At 57.0% G+C, this 18,838-nt stretch overlaps 2 protein-coding genes across 2 annotated transcripts in view; both read right to left on the bottom strand.

Moving 5' to 3' along the window:
* Positions 1–221: 221 nt before the first annotated feature.
* On the bottom strand, positions 222–10,774 carry CACFD1 (calcium channel flower domain containing 1). The gene is made up of 5 exons (XM_002743453.6): positions 10,600–10,774; positions 7,248–7,320; positions 5,393–5,518; positions 2,869–2,976; positions 222–2,340 (listed from the first exon to the last, which is right to left on the bottom strand). Exons 1-5 carry the CDS (start codon positions 10,718–10,720, stop codon positions 2,250–2,252), a joined length of 519 nt encoding a protein of 172 aa, XP_002743499.3. The 5' UTR covers positions 10,721–10,774; the 3' UTR covers positions 222–2,249.
* A 591-nt stretch (positions 10,775–11,365) lies between these two features.
* Positions 11,366–18,838, bottom strand: part of ADAMTS13 (ADAM metallopeptidase with thrombospondin type 1 motif 13) — a 34,893-nt gene continuing 27,420 nt past the window's right edge. The window contains exons 24-29 of the mRNA XM_078331064.1: positions 16,327–16,531; positions 15,347–15,665; positions 14,463–14,609; positions 13,973–14,149; positions 12,641–12,825; positions 11,366–11,774 (exon numbers count right to left, since the gene is read on the bottom strand). Of these exons, the coding sequence (XP_078187190.1) occupies positions 11,562–11,774; positions 12,641–12,825; positions 13,973–14,149; positions 14,463–14,609; positions 15,347–15,665; positions 16,327–16,531 (1,246 nt within the window). The 3' untranslated portion in view covers positions 11,366–11,561. The remainder of the gene's footprint in view (positions 11,775–12,640; positions 12,826–13,972; positions 14,150–14,462; positions 14,610–15,346; positions 15,666–16,326; positions 16,532–18,838) is intronic.

The following is an 18,838-nucleotide window of genomic DNA, read 5'->3' as shown; positions in this document are numbered from 1 at the left end:
TGAATCCACAGCAAAGCAGGGCAGGGAAGAGGCTACTGAGGGGAGGCCCACCTTTAACAGGCCTCTCTGCCTAGCTGCATGACCTTGGGCAAGTCACTTTCCTTGTCTAAGATGTCTGTTAGACAAACGTCTAATGACCTCGGGACAGGACCTATAGCTACTTCCTGGGCCAGCGGCTCCTGCCCAGCTTGCACACACCCACACACCAAGGCAGAAGGGAGTGGAGGGCAGGCACGCGAGCCATGGCCGCACTTTATTGCTCAAGATGCGCATAAACACCGAGGAGCAGAAAAGGGAGAAAGGTTGCCCCACAGAGCCCAGACAAGGCAGGTGCAGCCTGGCCACCTAGGCTGCTGGAAGAGATGTTCTGGCAAGGCAGGGCTCCTGCTGGACAGCATGCCCCTGGGGGACAGGTGACCTGCCCACCAACCCGCCTGTGGCCAGGGGTCTTCCACCTCTGCATCCAGCCATGCAGCTACCATTTCCCCACAGGGCACAGGGGCAGCCTGCCTTGATCCACAGCCAACCCTTCTTCTGCGGTCTCTGGCTGCCAGTGAGGCCGCTCTGGCAGGGGCAGCAGCAGGCAGACCAGGCAGAAGGGGACCTGGGGGCCCACTACCTGGGTGAGAATGAGCAGAGGGCAGGCAGAGCCCTTGCTCCTCATGGGAGGTAGACAGTCACTCACTGCAGATGTGGGACAGATGTGTACACACACACACATAAACATATATACACACACACATAGCCCTTTGAACCCAGCACTGGCCTGAGGAAGGTGGCCCCGGAGGAACCCTGAAGGCATATGTCCACCAGGCTATAATGCCCCTGCCATTCTGGGGTTCAGCTGGCCAGACTCCCAGGGTGGGGTGCTGCTGACCCAGGAGCCCACCAGCAAGACCCCAGGGCAGTACTGGGCAGGGCCCAAAGAACCCCACCCCCCGCCTACCAGCCTGCCACTCCTGGCCTCGGAGGCGGATGGGCCTGGAAGGTGTTCCTGGGCAACCCCTGGCACAGCCATGGGGCTTCTGTTCACTTAGCAAGACCTAGTTCCTGTGCTCCAGAAGCTCAGAGCAGGCCCAGCCCAGCGTTGGCCGCAGGCAGAGTTTCTTCTGCACCCTCCTGCCTCTGCCAAGCCCCACCCAATCTTAGCCAGGTCCCACCTGCCCGACAGCCAGCCTCACAGAGGCTGGCAGAGGGAAGACAGAGATAGGTTTCCTGGGCAGCAGCTCTCGGCATCCTCCCTGTGCAGGTCTGTTTCCTGATGGCCTGGCATCCGGGGCAGTGGGGACAGTTCCATGTGGGGAAGTGACGGTGGCCTCTGCCCAGTTCTTCAAAAGCAGAAGCTCCCTGAGGGCAGGGCTTGGCCAGGCTGGCAAGAGCACCTGAGTGGGGCTGAGGTCAGACCCACTAACCCACTAACAGGGCGGGGCTGCAGTTGACATGACCGGGCCACACCAGGGAGACTGTGGGCACCCTCAAGGGTGCCAGGGAGAGCCTGCTCTCCCCACTTCCTTAGCACCAAGGCCGGCGGGGGTGGGGGAGAAAGGGCAGAACCTAGGGGCCCCAGCAGGCCCAGAGGGGAGGGGCAGCTGAGGAGTCTTGGGGTGGCCTGTCCAAGGTTCCAGGAGCTGACAGGGGGACCCCCCACCCAGCTGTCCAGTCACTGCCAAGGCTGCAACTCCAGGTACAGGGGTGCATCTGTGGAGCCCTGTGGGCTTTTTCAGAAGGCCCAGTAGCAGTGGGCACTGCACCCCAGGCAGCAGTGGGAGGTTGTGGGCAGCGGCAGGCTGTCCCGGGCCTTAGGGCTCCACCTGCCGAGAAAGCTGGGGGAGGTCCCTCTGCTCAGTGCCCAGTGGCAAGGTCCTACTTGACACACCTCCCCTCAAGCCAGGACAAGCATCTCCCGGGAGGCTGCTCCCAGATCGCAGCAGGTCACCAGCAGCCCTGTCTGTGGTGTGAGCTCTGTGGACCCACCCAGCAGAGGAGCAGGGTCGGGTGCTGTCCACACACAGCTACTGCAGGCTCTGCTCAGCTCTGCCTCAAGTCCAGCGGTCCAGACCCTCACACCAGCAGCCAGAGGCTCCCGGTGTAAGCCAGTTTGGAGTCTGGAGAAAGCGGCAGAGGAATGCAGGTGTGGGGGCATGTACAGAAACCCTTCTCCAGGCTGTGTCTCGGCACGGATCATTCAGGTCTCACTTGGACCCACACAGAGCCAGAGGAGGTGCAGGGAGGGATAGGTGCCCAGCCCTTCACAGCTCCCCCTCCAGGGTCTCCGCAAGCTTCTCCTCATCCACCTGTTGCCTCTGCTGCTGGATCCTGGCGTAGGAGATCGCGTCGCCCCTGGGGGGAGAGAGGCAGCGTCACATGGAGCACCAGCCCCATGCCCATTGCCCTCCTGTCTGCTGCCTGGTTCCTGCCCTGTGACCCAGGTATGACCTGCAGGCATTCTGATCTCCCCAGAGACATCTGCTGGGATGACAAAGGCCTATCTTGTCGCCTCTGAGTGGCCCAGGCTGCCTGGGATGCTGGGCTAAGAAGGAACCAGCCTCAGTCTGGGCTCTGCAGGAGAGAGGCTGGCAATGGAATTCGATGCCCAGTGTAGACCCAGGAGGGGAAGGGGCTCCCACAAGCCCTACATTTGCTATCCTTGCTGCAGGCCATGACGGGGCAAGTCTGGGCCACACAGAAGTGTTGTGAATCCTGTCTTCACCCACTAAAGCTGAATGCTGGAAGCACTGATGAGTCACTGACGCCTCTGCCTCAGTCTCCACTGGCTTAAAGGGGCCACTCTCAGACCCTCCTCACTGAGAAACTTCAGGGGGGTGGGAAAGGAAAGCCCAGCCCAGGGGCTGGGCCTGGCAGACGCACTTTTTGCCCAGAGCGGAGAGTCCGTACAGCACCCCTGTGGCAAAGGCGATGGCGTTGCCCAGCAGCGTGGTCAGGCTCAGGCTGATAACGATGGGAACGACCGCCATCCTGGGGGAAAGCAGAGGTCAAAGGGGCACTCCTACCCCACGGCCCCACATCCTTCCTGGCTTCCAGACTCGGCCCCGCCCCCTTTCTAGACACCCAGGGCACAGGAAGGATCCCCCGAAATCAGCTGGGGCACAACTTCAGAAAGTCCTTGAACAGCCCTCAACTTGTCTGTAAAACTTCGATTCTGGGAACAGAACCCAAAGCTTTCATCAGACTCTGAAAAGGTCTGTGATCCCAGAAAGGGCTAAACGGTCACGAGATGGTCCACCGCCCTCGCTGTGAGAAACACTGTCCAGAGAGAGCCGTGACAGAGTATCTGGCTTCCCACCCAGGCCCTTTGAGCTTCGTGGGCTAGTCACTCAGTCTCCACCGTGGAGAGGGGATCAAACCTTGTCTGAGGTCAGGCATGTTAACTACACAAGGCTGAACACCACAGGCACTAAATAAATGCTCTGAGTTATAGTGTAACACCAGCCACATCTCCACAAGTGAGGTCCCCAGAATTCTACCGCAGGGAACACAGGGTCTCATCATCAGAAGGCTGCAGGCTGCAGGGTCTGCGGGGTCTGCAGGGTCTGCGGGGTCGGCCCAGAGTTTGTTGCAGTTTGGTGCCACCTGGTGGCAGGGTCCACTTGGGCCTAAGTGTCCCGGGGGCTGATTCTCCATTCTGGCTGGAATTTCCAGACCAGCAGCAATCCCTGAGCTAACTGGGCCAGGAGAATACCTTGCAGCCTGAAGGCCAACGCTCTGTCCTGTCGCCTCCTCAGAGGAGGCCGCCTGTGCAGGAGGATGAGACTCATACATAGCCAATTGCATTCTACCTGAATTCCATTCTTGTAGACATGTGGTTGTGAGATTTTTCTGTCATTAAAAAATTTCAATAAAATAATAGAAATTCAAAGAAAAAGAAAGACCATGGCAGGGAAACTTCTGACGGAAACAAAATTAAAGGCAAACAAGAGGCTGCATAAATAGTTGCAGGAAATACAAGCAAGGACCATGAAATCTTTAATGCAGAGGACGCACTGAACTTGCCATGTAAAAACAGGTTAAAAAGTCAACTCGAAAATTTCAAGTAAGAAAATGCAATGAGAGCACATGGGGAAATATTTTTCCTCTTAAATAACAAACAGATAAATGCAAATGTGAAGCGGTGTGCAGCCCTAGGCCTGGAGCAGGGGCACGGAAGAGACTCAAGTGACCTCTTTGGAAAGCAATGTAGCCACACATCTTAAAATACTTTTAACGATTAGACTCTTTGACCCGATAATGCCACACCTGAAAACAGATCTTAAGGAAATCATCATAAACACAGAAACAGTCTTAGCAGATAGATGCTTATCGCAGTTCGATTTATACCAGTTAAGAAATTAAGAAAACCATGATACATCCAGCTGAACGAATATTCCTATATTAAAAGTGATGTTAAAAATGCTTATATCATTACACTAAGTGAAAAAAGCAGGATACAAACTTATTCATAATGGTGATAGCTGTGTTAAAAGCAGGCTTTTAAAAAACGCCCGCAGACAGGAAGCACACACATCAGAAGAGTAGGAGGCAGCTGGCTTCAAGTAACACTGTTCCATCTTCCAAATCATAGTTAATGAATTTATAGTATGGCTAGCATTTTTAAAGTACAGTTGTTTGAACTCCGAAGGACATGACACTGCGGAAGTTGAGGTCTGTGATCCTGTGTTCTTCGTGATTTAGACAGAGCAGAAGACGGCTCCAGGGCTAAGCACCAGGCTTCTGCTCTTACCATCAAAACTACTGGGCCTCTCTGAAGGGAAAGCAAGCTTGCACCTGCACCTCTTTCGAAAGGTAACCTGGACAGTGATAAATGCTGCTGCCGCCAGCCTCCTGTCCACCAGGGGCGTTATTCTAGGAGCTTCCATGTATTACGCTTATCCTGAAATTAGTTCCATCGTACCACTCAGAGGAGACGTATAACAGATTGATTTCGTTGTTAGAAATGGGAAAAACTTTGACAAGCACATTTAGAGGGCAACGACATTTTCTGCTCTACAACCTGCTTCTCCTCTCTCATGTCAGGACACCTACATCAGCCCACTCTTCAGAAACACATCCTACAGACCTACTATCATCTGGTTAACAACACCCAGTGGATGAACCAAAGTTCCAGACGCTTCCCTTTTCTCAGCTGCACGGAATGCTGCCACGCATGCTCAAACACCTTCCAGTGACTGCAGCACAGCGACAGCTGAGTTCCCGGTGCAGAACCACTGGGGCAGGTTTGGCAGCAATCAGCAATCACTGCACAAAGGCCGTCCGGGTTTACACTTCTACACAGAGGAGACGCATACACTGCCCACCCTCACCTGACCTGTGGGTCACATTTTGTCAGTGGGTTTTGGGGAACTGTGTCACAGGACCCTGCCCAGCAGCCCCTCACCCGCAGTAGAAGACAGCCTTCTGCCAGGAACGCAGCCGGTCCACCTTCTCCGCCACCGTGTTTGCAAACTCGACGAACTGGCAGCAGAAGGGCGCCTCGCACAGCAACAAGATGAAGGCATTCATACTGCAGGGAGCAGGGCAGGAGAAAAGCATCGACTGACAATCCCAGGGGACGGGGGTGCACAGTGCCAGTGCCACATGAATGCCACCTCCCTCGCCCTCCTGCCCCCATCCCTCCTCCTCTGGGAAGGTGCCTGGCTGCTCCAGGGCACCTGCTTATACCCACCAAAGAGCCTCTGCTGAACACTCCAGCACTCCCCAGCTGCTCCTGCACACCCATCTCCCCAGCTGAACTCAACACTCCTAGAGGAAGCCCCCGGGCTTTTGCTTCCCTTTATCCTCCTGTGTGTGAGACGGAGGAGAGTACCCCACATCATGGCACTGCTGTAAGGCTGAGGCAGGGTGCCCACAGATGGAGCACCTGGCAGCTCTGTCTGCTGTTAATTCACATCGCCACGGCCACCAGCATCCATCAGTGGCATCAGCATCAGGAAGGCTGCCCCACCAGGGAGGCAGAGAGCTGGAGCCAGGCAGTCTCAAAACAGTCACGGAGGGCTGCCCACATACCCAATGCCACCAGCCCAAGGCCCAGGGACACCCAGGGGAAGCCCACGCTGGGAGGAAGAACTTTAACAAGTCCTTGCATCCGGCCCCGTGTTTGGGGTGGGAACAGCTAAGCCACTGGTGACAGAGAGTGTCTGCCGTGGTCTTGGTATTCTCAATGTGTGGGTAACAGTCAGTTACCAGACACTGAGCCAGGCCCTTCTGTCTGTCCCCAAGCCTAGGAGAAATGTGCCATCATTACACCTGTGTAACAGACATGCAGCTCAGGACACCCCAGAGCCACCCTAAACCCAGGGCAGAGACTCTCTTCACAACTTTTAACCACTGCATCCGGCCCCAAGCCTCCCACACACCAGGCCTCCAAGCATCAACTCACTCTGTGCTGGGCCAGCCCTACCACTGCAAACTCGGCCAGGCTCTGATGCCACCCCGAGGCTGGGCCCAGCGCCTCTCCTCTGTCCATCCCCATTGCTATCCACCACTGGCAAACACAGGCATTGGTGACCCCACAACAGCAAGCCCCCAAGGCTCTCCACTAGCCATAGGTCACTGAGGAAGGGACCTGAATCTCGTCCATCTCAGTACCCCTCAAGACCAAGCCCCACGAGGACACTCATAAATTCTTGGTACACAGCCACTTCTCATGTGCCCTCACTGCACCTTCCCTTCCGATGGGATGGTGCCACCTGGCAGGAGGCGGTCATGGAACGCACGTGATGGTGTTCTGACCACAGGTTCCCATGACCACTCTGACCTGCCTCTCCCACCCATATTTGGCACAGCCCCGAGCTAGAGCACCCTCTCCCAGTGGACCCTCCAACCCAGTCCTCAGCCAACCCCAACAAACAGCCTTCCCCACCCCCATCCTGGGAGCTCCCAGAGGGCAAGGGCCCCAGCTTAGTGGATTTGGCACCTGCAGTCTCAGTGGGTGCTCCAGGAATGTCTGGAGTACTGGATGGCCTCCTGCACTGGATGAAGGCCGGGGTGAGCATTCCCCAAACCCTGACCTCTCACTGGGAAACCGAACATGGTGGGGGTAGGAAGTAGGAGAAGACCCATGCTGTGGCCAGAAACCCATGAGCCCTGAGGCGCTCAGGTGGGAGCCAGTAACCATGGCAACCTCAAGGACACCAGCTCCTGCAGCCCCTGCCTCTCCTCCACCCCGCGGGGTGCCCCGAAGACCCCCAACCCGCAGGACCCCTGGGGTGGGACAGCCATGCACTACTCACATCATCCACACGCCGGCTGCAATGTCCAGAGGGTGGATGGTGATGCAGTTGAAGAGGCCAGAGATCGCACAAGCTTCAAACAAGAGACACGGCAGAAGTCAGTGGGAGGCAGGCAGAGCCCGCTGGCATGGCGGCCTGGGGAGATGACTGGAAAGCACCAGAGTCCCTGCGGATGCGCAGCACACAGTTCTCATGACACCCAGAAGCCTGCCCTCTATCATCTGAGACAGGTGGGGAGACACAGAGTGGTGCCATGGCTCGCCCCAGGCCCCAGAGCAAGGTGGCAGCAAGGTGGCAAGTTGATCTCACAGCTGGCCGGCTCTGGGCGCTGGGAAGGCTATGAGAGCATCTCGCCCTCTCTCCGCTCCAGGGCTCAGAGAAACTGGCCCTTTGACCCCAGCTGCGTCAGTGCACACCTCAAAGGGAGGTTAGGATTAAAGAGAGAATGTCCCTCAAGGATTCAGGCCAGTGCTCCCCCGAGACTCTGCCTTCAGTAAGGGTCACTTGTCACCATTCACAGGGCCGGCCACACAAGAAGTCCTCTGACTCAGAAAATATGGCTTGGATTTTGGTTGGGACAAGGGGTGCCTCTCTCAGAACAGAGATGGAAACCAGGTAAGAACAAGAGGCAGTTCCGGCTCTGACTTCCTCGCCAGCCCCGAGCCGCTGCTTGCTATCTTCATCTTCCCAGGCCCGCTTTCCCTCTTGCATGTGAGCAAGTCCTACAGCCCAGGAAACCCACCACTGAAATGCCACAAGGCCAGGAGGGGAAGGGGGCATCTTCCTGCACCCCAGAACGTGGCTTCTCTGATGCCCAGATGTGCAGCCTTGAACCCCACCTCCCGGCTGCACCTCACCAGCCAGGTCTCTTACACCCAACTCCCTCTTCTAGCCACAGCCTGCAGCCCAGCTTCACCAGGAGCTCCAGGAGCCTTCAAGGTTGGTCCAAGGAGCTGGCTGCTGGGCAGGGAGCAAGCCCAGGCCATTGCTGGGACAGGGGCCTTGGAGCCAGCTCATTAAATTTGCAGAAGCTCCTCTGCACCTGATCCCTCCACCCAGGTCTGGAATTCTGCCGTTTTCCATTCTCCCAGGTAACCTTATGCAGACATCAGGCAAGGACGCCAAATCAAGTGAGCTGAGCTATAGTGCTGTGTAGGCCCCAGGGGTCTCCTTCTAAAACAAAGGAGTCAATCGCTGCACTTATCCTAGGCACAGCCTTCAACATCTGCCTCACACAGCAAGGTGCTCCAGAACCACAGGTGCACAGGGGCCTGGCTGCCCCAGCAGAGTGCCTGAAGGGCGACACAGCTTCCTTTCTCTGCTGTGCCTGGCCTTACCTGACAGCTGGGCTGTGCTTCCTGCTGCAGTCAGCATTTGGCCTCCAGCTCCAACCGTACCCCAGCTGTGCCACCCACAGCCTGCCTTGGGAGAGGACCAGGCCTCAACCCAGACCAGCAGGCTCCAGCCAGGAATCCTTTAGCAATAAAGGGCTGGAGGATGTCCACTAAGGGGCCTCAATGCTGATATCTTCCATGTGAGGGGGCATCACCATGCAATCTTGTCCCCTCCCAAGGTGTCACCTCCAAGTGCTCTTAGGACCCAGGGGAGACCCTCTCCAGCTCCTCTCTCTGAGCCTCCCACCCTGGGGGAGGACAACCTTATCCCAAGGACCAGCCAGGCATACAACCCTTGTCTGAATTCCTGCTGCATCTCTCAAACATCCTGCATTTTTGCCTTCTCCCCTGTAATACAGCATTTGATATTCACATAACCATGACCCCCAAAATCTGCAGATGCGACTGACAGTTCAGGGCAATGCCACAGGTTTCTCCCAAAGCTTCATGTGTAGGCCCAGTGGAGCCCCAGGAACTCCTGGCACAGGCATAGTTACCTCATTTTGAGAGGCCCAGAACTGAAGAAGACTCCAGGACTAATCTGGGAGTCGGCAGGGCCACTGACCAAGAAGGAAGGAGGTGGTGGCCTACAGGCGGTAGTCAGGACCTTTCCTTTCTCACCACTGACCATGTCACCCCTCTGCACTGCCCACCCTAATCTGCAGGGAAAACAGCTAACCAGTCCTGAGAGGACGGGATCCAACGCCTAACTTCAAGCCCACGAGTCTCTCCTACAAAGTCAAAAGCATGCTTGCTCTGAACAGCAGTGATACACTCAGGGTCTTTTTGTGATATGAGGGTAGGGCCTGCCATACAGTATTCAGCTGCCTCTGGATAGAGCATCTAGTGAGGGCAGCACACTCATAGCCCTGCACCCTCCTGCCTCAACCTCCCTCCACTCTCAACCTTCTTCCACCCTCCACCCACCTGGAAAGGCTGTGGAACCCAAGGTGACCCTGAAAAGGTGGTCCTTCTGGCAGGAAAGCTGATGGGGTCTGCCCTGCCCAGGCCCAGATCTAGCCCTCTGTGCCAGCTGGCCCCGTTTAAACCCTGCAGATGTCCTCGACAGACATTCTGTAAGATCTTGCCCAGTCCAGTAATTCACAAGGTTGAGGGCAGACAGGAAAGGAAAGCATATCATTCAGACAGACTTGTATTTTCCTGAAAGGCAGCTGTATGAGCTCCATTCACTCCTGGAGCAGACCTGCCTCCCTCTTTGTCCTTTCCTGGCTTCACTAAGAGCCTGGCTTCCCCGGGAGCCTAAGGTCAGGGTCTGTGTCTGGGATAGGGTGGAGAAGGGGAGGAAGCCAGTGACAGGCTAGTTAAGGCAGCAGCAATGGGAGAGACAGCTGACAGCCGACAGAGGACCCAGGGAGAGGCCCGGCCCTCAGCTCACTGCCCCACCGTCCCCGGGGCCACCTGTGTTCTGACACCACCTGACCCTCAGCAAACTCCCGCCCAGTGGCTTCCAGTCACAAATCTAGCCAGCCTTGCACCAGCCCGACTTACAAACAATCCTCGCCCAAAGATTAGCAACGTGGCTGCCGTCACCTACGCCCAAGTCAATAGTTGACCCTTACTACGGGCCAGGTGGGCATGCGCCCCGTAAGCATCACTGAAAAGTCACGAAAATCTCTGGAGGGTGAGGGGAGGGGCTCAGTCACGTGCCCCAGGCCAGCGGCCAGCGGCCCGCGGCCCCCGCCCCGCCCTGGCGTTTCTGGTCCCTCCCGGAATGTTGCCAGAAGCACCAGCTCGGCTCTTGGTACCGAGGTGCCCAGGCCCTGGCCGGTAGCCATGGGAACCGCAGGACACCGGCTCCTGGCGGCCCCGCCACTCCTCCGCCCCGGGAGACGCCCGGCAGACCCCCGACCCCAGCTGGTCCTTCCCGTGGGGTCGCAGGGGCGGGGCAGGGCGCGCATGCGCGGCGGGGCCGGCCCCTTTCCCTAACGGGTACTCACAGACGGCCCCCAGCACCCCCGACAGGCGACACAGCCAGCGGTACCACCACGTCATGCCCTCTTCCTGCGCGGGCGGCGCGGAGCTGGCAGACGCCGCAGCCGCCCCGCCCGAGCCGCTCATGGTGCGGCCGTCGGGCGCAGCTCACAGCCCTGACAAAGGGATCGGTAGCCGGCCGCGTTCGAGCCGGCGCGCTGCCTTGTGGGAGAGACAGCATATTAGCATAGGGGGAGGGGCTTCAGGCTTTACAGCGAGATGCGCCTGAGGGGAGGGAGCTGCATTAGCATAGGGGGCGGGCCCCGCAAGCTGCAGCGTAGCGCTGGCTCGTTAACGTACGGGATGGGGCTCGCAGGCCACGGAGAGGTGTGCCCGAGGGGGGCGTGCATATTAGCATAGGGGGCGGGGGTCTTTGCCTGCGGCCTTGGGCACCCGAAGGAGGGGGGCGCTTATTAGCATAAGGGGCGAGGTTTGCCCGACTGGGCGGGCTTCATTAGCATAGTAGGCGGGGTTTTGTGGCGCGCGGACACGTTAGTGGTCAAAGCCTCACACCGGGACACACGGGTGGGGCTTCACAGGGAGCTGGCAAATACGCCAGCCTCGTAGCGCAATCCTGATAGGCTTTTCTCCTTGGATAGGAAGAAGAACTAAAGGTGTCCAGGGACCTGCTCAGATCAGATAGAGCCAACCGCTGTAGCGAATCCCTGCCTTGCCGTGGGATGGGTTTTCAAGCCAGGTCTGGACAGCTTGCTTATAACAAAAAAACGCCGGTCAGGCTGCATGTTTTATTTATTGGTACCCGAGGAAATGCGGGCTGCCTTTCCAAAGTCCCCACCTCCAACCCCCTAGCCTTTTGGACATTGGAGAGGACGCTCAAGTAGATCTCTAAGATTGGAGAAAGTTAGAATTGGAAAGCACTGAGACCAGAGGTCAACCCTCCAGGGCTGGCCAGACACGTAACAGATGTTCAACGACCGTCAGGTTCTTCCTTTCCCTTCCAGGACTGAGGGTCCTGCTCTGGCACCCATGATTGGAGGGTCCAGTACTGGCCCCGCAGGCTGGCCTTTGCCTTCAGGAAGGCCTCGCTGAACTCCATCTCAGCCTGACTGCTCTCTGACTCCCAGTAAAGCACCTGCTGCCCACGGAATGTTGTGGTCCTCAAGCTGTGGATGTCCCGGATCTGAGGGAAAAGGGGCAGCCCAGAAGGACCAGTCACAAGTGATAATGAGCATTCACGGAAGCCTTCATGTGCAAGGGCTCGTACGTTCAGGATCACATTTAATGCTCACAAAGCCCTACTAGGAGGACACTATGACTCTACCCAGGAAACCAAGGTTCAGGGAAGTTACATCACTTCCCCAAGGACACGCAGTCGGGGTGCCAGAGCAGAGGCCAGGCTGCCTCCTCTGGGAAAGCTGATACCCTGCAGAACAGTTCTCCCAGGACACACGAAACCTTGGGGAGGGTGCAGGGTGCTCTTCTGTTGAAGTTACATCAGCCTGTAAAATTATGCTTCAGTCCTTGAATAGCTGTCAGTCTACATGAGGAAAGGTCTTTACTATTTCTTTTTCTTTTTTTTTTGTTGAGATGGAGTCTCACTCTGTCCCCCAGGTTGGAGTGCAGTGGCCCTATCTGGGCTCACTGCAACCTCCGCCTCCCAGGTTCAAGTGATTCTCATGCCTCAGCCTTCCAAGTAGCTGGGATTACAGGCACACGCCACCACCCCCCTGCTACTTTTTGTATTTTTAGTAGAGATGGGATTTCATCATGTTGACCAGCCTGGTCTCAAACTCCTGACCTCAAGTGATCTGCCCTCCTCGACTTCCCAAAGTGCTGGGATTACAGATGTGAACCACTATTTTACCATTACAGGTAGCTCAAAACACATTTCTTGGTGAATATGTGAAGGAAGCTCTCTTCTCCCATTCTTTCACTGACGATTTTGAGGGTTTTAGTCTGAAATAAACTGAAAGGGGACCCCTAGCCCTGCGCCCCCCAGAGAAAGCTGTTCAGAATCACAGCACAAGTCCTCATTCAGGGTCTCACCGAGATGTAGCTGTCATTGGCTCCCTCGGTCCCAGTGCCCACATCAGTGGCCAGGGCACGGATGGCAATCCGGGCGTGCGGAGCCACATCAATGAAGAGCCGGCAGCTCCCTGCATTCCTTGTGGCTGGACTCAGTGAGGGGCTCACAATTTCACCCCAAGGCCCAAAGAGCTGCATGTCACATTCTGCAGGGGAAGCAGGTGGGACATAAAGACATAGGAACCCAGACTGACCACTGGTGCCAGAGGCCAGGACAACTCACAGCCAGGGAGCAGTGCAGGGAAGCATGGCACTGTGGTCAATATAGGGGCTCCCAGCAAACCCAGCTGAGCCCAGTGACCTTAAAGGCTGAATGTTCTGGGCTCCCGTTCCCTCCGTAACTGAGGAAAACAATGGCATGCACTGAGCTGGGTGGTCTTTAGGACTGAACGTCACACGTGCAGGAGTGTTTAACACTGAACCTGGCCCCAAGGATAGGCTCCACCCATGTCGGCCGCTGCTGCTCCTCAGAGTGCACTGGAGCCCCCACCTGTCTATATCTGCACCTCTTTCAAGGCAGGTGGCTGTGTGGGCTGGGCTGGGCCGGGAAGCCAGAAGCAGTGTGAACAGTGACAGTGTGCTCATGGCCTTTCAGCAGGGCCCAGCAGCACCTGTACACTGAGGCACATGCACAGCTCTCTGCCCGGGAAGGTGCTGGGGCAGGGAGGTGGCACACCAGGTCTCCACAGAGGCTAAGCCCTGTTGCTGCTAAGCCCCGGACACCTGGGGGAGCCAAGGAACCTCTGAAACTGGCTAGGAAAGCCAACCTGGGCCAGCTCGGGCTGTTGGAAGATGGCAAGCCTCCCCAGGGCACCTGAGAGGGCTATGAGAGGGTATCGAGGGAGCCATGGGCAAGGCACGGGTCCCTGAGGTGCCATCCTCTGCCTGAGGTGTGCTTGTGTATGCTCACACCAGTGCCCCAGAACAGGGCTGAGGGACAGTGGCTCCCAGAAAAACCCTAAAGGGCCTTGAAAGGCTGGAGGGCTGGAGGTGGGGTAAGTGCAAATGGGGCAAGCAGCTGGAGGGACCAACTGAGGATGTGGACCATGTCCCACATCCATCCCTCTTGCTGAAAGGTCCCAAAGAGGAGGGATGTAGCACTCATCCTGTGACTCTCCCTGGCATGTGCAGACTGACACTGGCCAACCCCAGGTCCTTCCATCTCAGTCGGCTCCCTCCATATCTTTCCACTGCCCCACTGGCACTGGCACTGGCCCCGTCCCCAGCAGCACCCATTCAGCCTCTCTGCCAGGACCAGAGCACCCAGAGGAGGTGAAGAAGGCCTGGCCATACCTCTGTAGAAAGTTTCCGGGGCAGGCTGGCTCCCGTACCGCAGCAGCACGCCGCCTCCCGACCACCCGCAGCGCTGCCTCACCACCAGCGTGTTGGTCTTAGAGCTGAATGTCATGCCCAACAGCTTCCTGCACATCTTCCTCCAGGTGAGCCGGCCCCAAAGCAGCAACATCTCCCCTAGGAAGCAGCAGGGCGGTGAAGGTCCAGCACTCCCATGTCTGGCCAGCAGAGGAGTGGCCCCAGGGCAGACTGAGCTGACTTCAAGTCCTGCCTCTCCCACTGCTGGCCATGTGACTCTAAGTAACTGGGCATGTTACTTAATTTCTCCCAGCCTCAGTTTCCTCATCTGTAAAATGCAGATCATCATGCCCCAGTCATGAGATGGGATGCAAAGTAAAGGCGGGAATGCACATGGGGCCCCTGCCAGCATTGTGCTGGCTCCTGGAAGGGCCTGTCACTGGCAGCATTGCCTGCGTGGCCCTAGACATACCCGCGCTGCAGTTGAGAGAGCTCTCAAGGACACGGAGGGTCACCACCTCCCCAAGGGGCCGCCCAATGGCCACTGCACAGTCTGCCTGCCCTGGGCCTCGCATGTCAATGGTTCCTGTCGGCTCAAGGAGTTGCCTGCCACAGGCACCTGGAAAGGGAGCAGGAGGCAGGTAAGCAGCGCTTCCAGGATTCCCAGCAGGGCATGCTCCAGGGCTTCCAAGCTGAGGAAGAAGACCAAGAGGTAGGGGAGGACCCTGTCCTCCACAGCCAAGCTGGAAGCCTTCTCAGGACAGGGGCAGGGGCTGCATGGGTCAGAGCATCACCTTTGGGGCACAGAGCTGCTTCCAGATGCTCCGGCCAGAGGGGCACATGCAGAGCAGCCCAGAGGCCAGGGGGCTCACAAGTTACTTCCCCTTGATAGTAGCAAAAGGGAGGTTCTGTGCCTGTAATCCCAGCACTTTGGGAGGCCGAGGCAGGCGGATCATGAGGTCAGGAGTTCGAGAGCAGCCTGACCCACATGGTGACATCCCGTCTCTACTAGAAATACAAAAATTAGCTGGGTGTGGTGACGCACACCTGTAATCCCAGCTACTCAGGAGGCTGAAGCAGGAGAATCGCTTGAACCCAGGAGGCAGAGGTTGCAGTGAGCCAAGATCACACCACTGCACTCCAACCTGGGGGATACAGGGAGACTTCGTCTCCAAAAAACTTTTTTTTTTAAAGGTTGGGGGGTTCTGCTTGCCAGAGAGGAAGAGGGCCAGCCCTGATTCTGGGCCCCAAGCACGCATCCCAGGGACCAAGTGCTTGTGCCAGTCCCTCCTAGAGGGAAGGGCTGCCCACCCGTCCCGCAGCAGCCACCCGACAGGAGGGAGGACAGGACATAACTGGACTGCGCTGGGCTTTCCTGGCGCCCAGGCAGGAGCCGCCAAGGCTGGGGAGCTGGGGAGAAGGGCAGGGCCTGGGCCTGGGACCACTCCAGGGAAGCACCAGCAGGGGTGGCTGTGGTCTGTCCTGGAGCAGTGGCTTCTTCGTGGGGTGCCAGGCTGGGCATCCCCTGTCCCGCACAGGGCCCAGCCCAGCAGCCACGCACGGTCACCGGCTTGGGCAAGTGCTGGCAGAGGTCTGTGGGCACAGGCTCCTGGGCCTGGGGTCCCAGGCAGGTGTCACGCCGGCGCTGGATGCCATCCCCACAGGAAACAGAGCACTGCCGGGAGAGGGGAGGAGGAGTCACAGCTGACCCTGCCTGAAGGTGACAAGGACAGTGGTAACCTCAGGCCAGGAGTGGATCCAGCATAATCTTTGTACAAGCTAGAAGGTGGGTAAGTGTTTCCATTCTGCAGACGAGAAAACTGAGACTCAGAGAGGGCGCCTGGTGTGGCTCACGTAGGTGGGAGGAGCTAGAAGGGAAACCTGGGCTGCTGTCATCCTCATGGACTCTGTCTCTCAAGCCTTAGAGCAAGCAGGCCTGAGGGGCTGTGGGCTCATCTCTCTCTGCTGTGCCCCTGTGTCCCCTCTACACCATGAGCAAGCCCCTCTAGTGGGGAGCCTGAGCCCCATTTACCCTTGTCTTTCCTGCCCTGCCGGGAGCATGGCACAGCTGGCATTCCCTCATCCATGTGGAACTGAGTAGCCTGTGTTTTATCTTCCAGCATCCCCAAACCCCAGGGCCTCTTAAGTCCAGCTCCCACAGGTCTCTAGGCCTCTGTCTTTCTGCCTCTAGCTGCCTCTCCCCCAGCAGACCCCAGCTCTCTTCTTCCTCTCAGGGGACACATGAGCCAATGCCCCCTAGGCTCCCCCACACATGAGGAGCCACAGCTGATGCCTGCCCCAGCCCCACAGGGAGTCCAAGTGCCCGCTGTGCTCACCTCCGTCCAGGCTTCAACATGCCAGTGGTAGGTACAATCAGCACTGAGACAGGGGACGCTGGCCTGCGGCCGCACCAGAGCCGCACAGGCCGCCTCGTCCACCTCCACGTCCTGGGCTTGGTCGAGCTGCACACAGGCCACCAAGCGTCTAGCAGTGCCAAGGCCACAGCTGGCTGAGCATGGGCCAAGGGACATGACTTTCCACCTGCAGGAAGAGAAGACCCCAGAGAGATGCTGGGCCTCCCTAGAGACAGTACTGCCCCAGCGGGCCCCTCTTCACCCTCAGGTCCTTGGACATTTGCCTAGACAGCTTCCGTGGCCAGGCAAGATGGGAAGCACAGCCACTGAGCCCCTCCTGTCTGGGGTCAGGGCTCATGGCCATGGCAGGGCTACCAAAAGGCCAGGCACAGTGTGTCACACCTGTAACCCCAGCACTTTGGGAGGCCAAGACAGGTGGATCTCCTGAGGTCAGTTCAAGACCAGCCTGGCCAACATGGAGAAATCCCATCTCTACTAAAAATACAAAAATTATCCAGGTGTGGTGGCACATGCCTGTAATCCCAGCTACTCGGGAAGCTGACGCAGGAGAATCACTTGAACCCAGGAGGCAGAGGTTGCAGTGAGCTGAGGTCGCTCCAGAGCACTCCAGCCTGGGCAACAAGAGTCTCAAAAAAGAGAGAGGCCTCTTTTTCCCTAATCACACATCCCCCTTTAGTTGTCTTTCTCACAGAACCTCTGTCAGCACCCCAGGGGCTGCCAAGTAACCGTGACAGGAAGTGAGCCCCTGGGTAATGCGAGGATGTCAACACCCCACATTCTGCAAGGGAAGGCCGAGGACCTTAACACTGACAGAGTTGATTGGTAATCACTGAATAAAGAATTATGGCCTGTATTCTTCAGAGCCCGGACGTGAACCCCAGCAGCCCGCACAGGAGCTGGGTCTTCACCATGATCCTGCGCCCCCACATGACCCTGCAGTGCTGCCTCTTGGGCCCATGTCTTCTGTGGCCTGGCACTGTTCTACATGACACTGGGAGGTGGCAGTGAACCAAACCAGACCCCGCCTCCTCTCCGAGCACAGATTGTTCTCCACCTGGGCACCACTGGCATGAAGGCTGAATGCTGTGTTGCCCTCGGGGCTGTCATGTGCACGGCAGAAATTTTATATTTTATTTTAAGGGGTTTTTTTTGTTTTTTGAGGCACGGTCTCGCCCTGTTACTGAGGGTGAGGAGGGCAGTGGTGCAATCACAGCTTACTGCAGCCTTGACCTCCAGGGTTCAAGCCATCCTCTCAGCTCAGCCTCCCAAGTAGTTGGGACTACAGGCGTGTGCCATCATGCCCGGTTAATGTTTGTATTTTTTGTAGAGACAGGGTTTTGCCATGTTGGCCAGGCTGGTCTCGAGCTCCTGACCTCAGGTGATCCACCCGCCTCAGCCTCCCATAGGGCTGGGATGACAGGCGTGAGCCACTGCGCCCGGCCCCATGTTGTAGAGACAGGGTTTCACTATGTTGCCCAGGCTGGTCTAGAACTCCTGGGCTCAAGCAATCCTCTCACCTCGGCCTCCCAGAGTGCTGAGCAGAGAGTCACAGGAGGGATGAGTGTTCTGGACTGGTGCTCGGGGAGGGCTCTGCGCCACTCTGGAGTTGTGGTGTCTGAGCTGAGCCTCGGGGAGGGATATCCAGGGCCTCAGGGCATCCACAGAAGACTTCAGGCAGCAGGAGCCAGCACAGAAGCCCTAAGTTAGGAGGATCCCTGGAATGTTCTAGGATAGTAAGGCTAGGGTGGCTACAGCAACGTCAAAAGGATAGCCAGAGCTCATGTAGTATGCGCCTGCATCCAAGCTATGTGGGAGGCTGAAGCAGGAGGATCACTTGAGCCCAGGAGTTCAAGTCCAGACTGGGCAACATAGTGAGACCCCCATCTCTAAAAAAAAGTGAGGGGCGGCTCAGTGGCCCAAGAGGCTGTCTGTAGAGAACAGGGCTACCTGGCAGGCTGTGCTAGGTGTTGGAGGTGACATTTAAGCAACATGCAGGCAGGGTACAGTGTGAAAAACCTTGTAATTCCCATGAAATCCCGGATTATCTCTAAATGTGATGTAGAAAAATAAATGGGGCACACAGCTGAGGGACTTTAGCATAGGCAGAGAAATCAGGACACAGTAACAACATGGAGGTTAAATGGTTACAAAGCTACAACATTTAAAACAATTCTTTTGGGCAAGGGAATAGCTAGAAAAAGAAACCCACAGAAAGCAGAACCTGGCAGATCACTTGAGGTCAGGAGTTCAAGATCAGCCTGGCCAACGCAGTGAAACCCTGTCTCTACTTTAAATACAAAATAATCCCAGCTACTCAAGAGTCTGAGGCATGAAAATTGCTTGAACCCAAGAGGCAGAAGTTGCAGTGAGCTGAGATCACACCACTGCACTCCAACCTGGGCAATAGACAAAAACTCCATCTCAAAAAAACAAAGAGAGAAAAACCTGGTAGAAAGCCTAGACGTAGATTCCA

The sequence above is a fragment of the Callithrix jacchus genome, chromosome 1, assembly GCF_049354715.1.
Source record: "Callithrix jacchus isolate 240 chromosome 1, calJac240_pri, whole genome shotgun sequence".
Lineage (NCBI taxonomy): Eukaryota > Metazoa > Chordata > Mammalia > Primates > Cebidae > Callithrix > Callithrix jacchus.
Note: the sequence above shows the minus strand (reverse complement) of the source record. Positions and strands in the feature narration are given on the sequence as shown.